The sequence below is a fragment of the Macrobrachium rosenbergii genome, chromosome 55, assembly GCF_040412425.1.
Source record: "Macrobrachium rosenbergii isolate ZJJX-2024 chromosome 55, ASM4041242v1, whole genome shotgun sequence".
In the NCBI taxonomy this organism is placed as follows: domain Eukaryota; kingdom Metazoa; phylum Arthropoda; class Malacostraca; order Decapoda; family Palaemonidae; genus Macrobrachium; species Macrobrachium rosenbergii.
In genome coordinates, this window is record NC_089795.1 from 86,451,730 (window position 1) to 86,459,229 (window position 7,500).

The window sequence follows — 7,500 nt, forward strand, 5'->3', positions numbered from 1 at the left end:
TGTTGTCTTATATTAACTGCTCGGCCTTTTTTTTTTTTTTTTGTCAGCGACTACCACTTCCAAATCTGACGCAAGATCTTTTCCCCCCAAAACACCTAAGGCTTCGACTACTTTGACTACTGGATCGACGCTTCTGACGAGGGCCACGAAGGACGCTGGAAGTAAGTAAGTATACCTTAGTTTTACCAGACCACTGAGCTGATTAACAGCTCTCCTAGGGCTGGCCCGAAGGATTAGATTTATTTTACGTGGCTAAGAACCAATTGGTTACTTAGCAACGGGACCTACAGCTTATTGTGGAATCCGAACCACAGTACAGCGAGAAATGAATTTCTATCACCAGAAATAAATTCCTCTAACTCTTCATCAGCCGGCCGCGGGAATTGAACTCCGGCCCATCGAATGACAGTCTGAAGCTCAACCGACTCAGCCAAAGAAGGGCTGACGCTGGAAGTGGGGAGACGGCACTCCCGTCCCCACGGGCACGCCCTTCTGGAGTTACGACTGCGATCACTCCTTCAAGCAGAGGCCTTTGATCAACTTCACGCGCAACTGCGCTGTCCTGGAGAAGGCTTCCTATTATCACTTCGCCGACGTTCCCTGCCTGGACGTTTCTGGGTCCAATCCGATCTGCGAGCTGGCTTCATTCTTCCTCTTCTTCTTGTTCTTCTCCTTCTCCTTCTTCTTCTCCTTCTTCTTCTTCTTCTTGCAGTTACGCAGCCTAACATGGAACATCGTACAGTAAATTAATGAATAAATGACACTAGAATATATATATATATATATATATATATGTATATATATATATATATATATATATATATATATATATATATATATATATATATATATATATATATATATATATATATATATATAACTCTCTTTTTCCTTTCGGGGAACATAGATGGATAAGCATTCAAAATATAATGCCAAACTGGGTATCTTGTTTATTTATCCCCGGTGAATGTACGCGGCTTTCGAAGTGAAAGCAAACGAGAGAATTTTAATTACCGCTGAGTAGGATCTTACAAGAAGGATATTTTCAAGAATCCCTGAAGCCCTCTTTGGCTCCTGGTTCGTTTTCGGTAACGAACTCGTAGACCAAATAATAAAATGATTAATCATCATTTCTGTGTCCCTTTGAGATCAATATGTAGAACTCTATTTTTTCTGCGCCTACGTTTTGTCAACGTGAGTTCCACTGCTCTATAGAAAGCCCTTTGAGCAAATAAATTATGTCGTTTTGATTTCATTCACAAGAAAGAGTCATTATTATTATTATTATTATTATTATTATTATTATTATTATTATTATTATTATTATTATTATTATTATTATTATTATTATTATTATTATGAAGGAAGCAGACTCTCCTTCAAGCAAGCCTTGATGAAAAGATGGCTGTACTTTGCGAGTTTATCTAATACAGAATCTTTTCTATTTTCCTTATAATTCGCTTTTCAGGCTCAGCGATGTTGGTCAGCAACTGGCCAGTATTCATATTGGAAAAAGACAGGTTGAAATGCGGGAAATATTTTTATTGAACCATTCAATCAGAAATCCGTGGAGAAAGGAATCCATGGATTTCTGATTGACTATTTCAATAAAAATAAAAAAATATTTCCCGCATTCAACGCTGTCCTTTTCCGATATGAATATCGGCCAGTTGCTGACCAACATCGCTGAACCTGAAAAGCGAATTATAAGGAAAATAGAAAAGAACCTGTATAAGATAAATTCGCAAAATACACCAGTCCTTTTCAGCAAGTATTATTATTATTATTATTATTATTATTATTATTATTATTATTATTATTATTAGTACCACCATATGCATTTTCATCTTAGAAGGGCGGCTTCTGAATATTCTGCATATTTTCGATTAAATACACGACCATTGAAGAATCACTCTCATCAGAAGGAAGTTTGTGCGTTGTTTTCCTTATCAAAAGGTAGTTTGTATTCTTTCCTCATTCTTCTCGTGATTTCTTCAGGATTGGGCTACAGGAGAGCAATAGGTTATCCGTCCTGTTAAAAAAGAAAGAAAGAATAAATCTAAGCATGCGAGTCTATATCACCTCCAGAAACATTTTCCTGCAGTTCCAGAGTGGAGGGCATGAGTGACCTCTGGCACTGGGTCATGTGACTTTGAATGACCTAGGGCATTAGGCCATGTGGCATGGAATGGCCGCTGGTACCAAGCAGCATGAAGGGAAATGACCTCTGGCACTGGGCTGTGTGACACGGAATGACGTCTGGCACTGGGGTTGTAATATTGAAAGATCTCTGGCACTGGGTTTGTGATACATAATGACGTATTGGCACTGGGCTTGTAATATTGAAAGATCTCTGGCACTGGGCTCTGTGGCACAGGATAACCTCTGGCACTGGGTTTGTAACACTGAAAGATCTCTGGGCTTTGTGACACAGGATAACCTCTGGCACTGGGTTTGTGACACTGAAAGATCTCTTGCACTGGGCTTTTTTGGCACTGGATAACCTCTGGCACTGGGTTTGTGACACTGAAATATCTCTGTCACTGGGCTTTGTGGCCCAGGATAAGCTCTGGCACTGGGTTTGTGACACTGAAAGACCTCTGGGCTGTGTAACACAGGATAACCTCTGGCAACAGGCTTGTGGCACTGAAAGACCTCTGGACTGTGTGACACAGGATAATCTCTGGCACTAGGTTTATGATACCGAAAGGTCTCTGGCACGGGGCTATTTGATGAAGTAGTATTTCAACTGCATATGAATGCTGTGTTTCTGAAACCTGATAATGATGGTAATCCAACGTTCGCATATTTGCATCGTGTAGTATTATTTAAATGAATAAGGAATCGCTAGAGTCATTTTAAAAGGCGCATAGCCGATATTATTTGGATTAATACATTTATCTCCGAGTTGTGTAGAATCTAAATGTGAGGGTTAATTCTTAAGAAGACTTTATGGTCTTCTAAAGGTTTAAGTCAAAGTTATTAAGTAATACTCAAAAGAAGACACTCTATTAGAGAGAGAGAGAGAGAGAGAGAGAGAGAGAGAGAGAGAGAGAGAGAGAGAGAGAGAGAGCACGTGTAGATAGCTGAAACACAAACAGATTACACAATACTGGGGGGCAGTTTTACAAACCTATTAAGACATGAACATTTCCCATAATTCCTCACAAGCTGAAGGTCAAGACCACGGCCCTTACCACCAGGTTTCTTCAGCGACATTTATTGCCCAAAAGAAAGCAGTATATATATATATATATATATATATATATATATATATATATATATATATATATATATATATATATATATATATATATATATATATATATATATATATATATATATACATTATACATAAATATATATATATATATTCGAAGGCGCTCCCAACAAGAATTACATTTTTTATGTAGTTTCAGATTTTATGATGACTTCATTTTGCTCTTAAGAATGGTCGAATATTCACGTGAAGAGTTTCGGGAATGTTTCAAACATTCTGTGCTGACGCAGTGAAGTGCCGATAACTTGGTCTGCCATGAAAGAAATTCTGAGCTGAGAGAGTATTTGTTTAACCTAAACAAAAAATAGTTTTTCTTTAATGTAAGAAGACGTTTGAACAGAATATGTCCCGCAGAATAAACATCACTCTGTAAAATGTTATGAAAGCATTTTTGAACGAATTAAAAAAAAACAGGTTACAGTTTCTAGCCGTGATTAGATTGCTATCCCCTGCTTGACTGGATACAGATTATAGTGTTTTTGAGATGATGAAAGCTGCTGTATTCACTAACGCATTGGCTACGAGAAACTGCAAATGAATCACTTTTCCCGGACACAATACCCTTGGGAAGAGATAGCGAAAGGAAAAAAAGAAATACAGGTTTGGCAATCTAAATGAGCAGATTTTAAAACGAATATATCACGAGAATCTAAACATTCCTATGTCTTAATGTAAATACGTTGGATGATACCTTAATATTCATGCTTGACATTGACCCCGTAGGCCAAGCGCTGGGACCCATTTAGGTCATTCAGCGCTAACAGGTTGGGAATGTGGATACACTCCAGGAAAGGTAGGCAGAAAACCTGGATACATACCTGGGAAAGAAAGAAAGAAAATCCGCATTAACATTCAGCGAGAGATTGGGGATTAAGTAAAACCGACAGAAATCCGGATACACATCTAGTAAAACGTGGCTATTAAGCCAAATAAACTGAAAACCCAGATACACATCTGGAAAGAGAGGCAGAAACTGTGGATACATTTCCAGAGAAGGATTGTGGAATAAGAGAAACAGAAAATCTGGATACATATCTTGGAAAGAATTTGGCATGAAGTCTAAAAGACAAAAAATCTCGATTCAGGTGCAGTAAAAAATAAGGATTAAGACTGAAAATGCAGGAAACATCTGGACAGGTAATCTGGATACATATCTGAGAAAGACAGACAGGAAATCCGCATACATCCCCAAGGAAAGATTGGGGACTAAGACAAACAGGCAGAAAATTCAGACTTGTCCTGGAAAGGATTTGAGGGGAGTAAGAGTAATGATCAGAAAATCTGGATACATATCCAGTCAAAAATATGGATTAAGACCAAATGACAGAAAATATGGGAAACATTTCAGGGAAGGAGAGACAGAAAATCCGGATACATATCCGGCAAAGACCGACAGAAAGTCCGGATACATATCCGGGACAGACAGACAGAAAGTCCGGATACATATCCGGCAAAGACAGACAGACAGAAAGTCCGGATACATATCCGGGACAGACAGGCAGACAGAAAGTCCGGATACATATCCGGGAAAGACAGACAGATAGTCCGGATACATATCAGGGACAGACCGACAGAAAGTCCGGGCACATATCCAGCAAAGACAGACAGACAGAAAGTCCAGGTACGTATCCGGGACAGACAGACGGAAAGTCCGGACATATATCCAGGAAAGACAGACAGATAGTCCGGATACATATCCGGAAAAGACAGACAGAAAGTCTGGATACATATCCGGATTCTGGAAAAAGAAGTATGGAATTGATTTTCATTCTACTGCAAGAGGTCTGAATTCTCCGTAATGAATTTACTGAAGAAGCTGCAGTGATTTATGTATCTTAATGGAGACACCATGACCGGATTTCTATCTGGCATCGTGCCTCTGTTGACCTAAGTTGGTCACTCGTACTTAGTGATTAGTCAAATGCAGCATTCGAAATCATAGCGAAATTAGGGCATGGGGCTCGCAACCTCACCCAAAAGACTTGCAAGGAACTGAAAGGCCGACACTTCCTTGAGGGCACCAACACATATATATGTACCTCACCCAAAAGACTTGCAAGGAACTGAAAGGCCGACACTTCCTTGAAGGGAAACGCACGCACACATATATATGTATATATATATGTTAGAAATAATCAACACACAATCACGTGTGGAACAGAAATAAATTTCTGACTCACATCAAGATCGAACCCAGGTCTTTCCATTGGAAGACCTGGGTTCGATCCTGATGAGTCAGAAAATTTATATATATATACATTCAATATACCTAAGTATATATGTATAAATATACGTATATATATATATATATATATATATATATATATATATATATATATATAACATATATATAAAATATTATTTAAATAGTTTCAATTTCATTCAATATACCTAAGTACAACATGCAATAATATATATATATATATATATATATATATATATATATATATATATATATATATATATATATATATATATATATATATATATATATATATATATTTGTATATGTGTGTGTGTGTGTAGGCAGAAAAATTCAAGTTCACTCAAACTGATAAAGTCTGGAAAGGCTTTATCCTCCAAAAACATTAAAGTACCCAGAATGTAAAACCAATCACCATCCACCTTTTGGAAATCACAACGAAAAGGTCATTACAGATATATATATATATATATATATATATATATATATATATATATATATATATATATATATATATATAAAAAATTCACAACATACCATGAACTCACCTTCATAAACACGCCAGTGAGAACTTGCCATGTGTCTAATGATGTCGATAAGAAGACTTCAAGTAAAAAAAGGGTTGAGGATTATAATTTGGAGAAAGGATTTATATATATATGTATTTTATTTTTTTTTTTGGCAACTTGAGGGCTTTACACCGAATCTTGCCTGCCGATAACGCGTGAACTGACACGTGACTTGGGCCATTTGCTGAGGTCAGGCTGGTTCCCCGTTCTGTTTAAATTCGTCGCGAACCGGAGGGAAATTTACCATTTCGATTTTTGCTACCAAGATGGTCAGCGTGATTCTTCTAGCCGGTGAGATATCTCGATTATATTTCTTTTCCTGTGGGCATTCACCATGCCTGTATGTATGTATGTATGCATGTGTGTGTGTGGATGTATGTATGTATGTATGTATGTATGTACGCCAGTGGTGATAGAGTTGATTAGGGTATGAAAGTTTTCTGAAGACTGACAGATGGAAATAATTGTTCCTTCACTCAGTGGACCACTAACTATATTATATATATATATATATATATATATATATATATATATATATATATATATATATATATATATATATATATATAATATGTGTGTGTGTGTGTGTGTGTGTGTGTTTACACATACACACGCACACACATATTTATATACATATACATATACATACATATATATATATATATATATATATATATATATATATATATATATATATATATATATATATATATAGTTGATGCAACCAGTACTATTTGAAAGCGAATCTAGACTAATTAGGACAAAATATCACGAGGAAAGATTACAATCTAAGTGACGGATGAATTCTGCATGCTAAGAAATTCAACTATATTGAGAATCTCGACCAATACCCAAGATTCGAACGAGCTACTGAGGGAACCCAATTGACCGACGAAAATTCCTTGGCGAAGGAAATCTGCAAGGTATGACATTCCCCGAGATGTAGGTGAAGGTTGAAGGACCAGAAAGGGAAGGGGAAACAAAATGTAGGCCCCTAGCTGCAGCCCCTTTTATTCCTTTTACTCTACCTCCATTCATATTCTCTTTCTTCCATCTTGCTGTCCAACCTCACAGTGCCACTGCTTTGAGGTTTTCCTCCTGTTACACCTTTCAAACCTTTCTACTCCCACAATTTCCGTTTCAGCGCTGGATGACCTTATAAGTCCCGGCGTTTGGCCTTAGACCTAAGTTCTACATTCCATTCCATTCCATTTCATTCCACGGTATGGTGAAAGGCTGGACAGTGAGTTCTGAATGTATTACGACATTATTGATAGCATACATAATTTGGCGATGGAGTTTGTAGTTTTAATGACTGGAAATGGAACTAGATGGCGGTGCATGCATTTAGGGAATAATATTTTTAGTAATAAGTCAAAGTGATGTGTTTATATTTTTATATGCAACATATTGAGAAAATTATTCAAATTATTGTTCCTTTGTTCTTT

At 36.9% G+C, this 7,500-nt stretch overlaps 1 protein-coding gene across 2 annotated transcripts in view; it reads left to right on the plus strand.

Moving 5' to 3' along the window:
• Positions 1 to 7,500, plus strand: part of LOC136835166 (C-type lectin domain family 17, member A-like) — a 12,590-nt gene that overhangs the window by 2,154 nt on the left and 2,936 nt on the right. Inside the window, exon 1 of one of the 2 annotated variants that reach the window (XM_067098376.1) lies at positions 6,223 to 6,343. The exons of the other annotated variant lie outside the window; for it this stretch is intronic. Within the exon in view, the coding sequence (XP_066954477.1) occupies positions 6,319 to 6,343 (25 nt within the window). The 5' untranslated portion in view covers positions 6,223 to 6,318. Of the gene's footprint in view, positions 1 to 6,222; positions 6,344 to 7,500 lie in introns of those variants that run through there. 2 annotated transcript variants of the gene reach the window in all.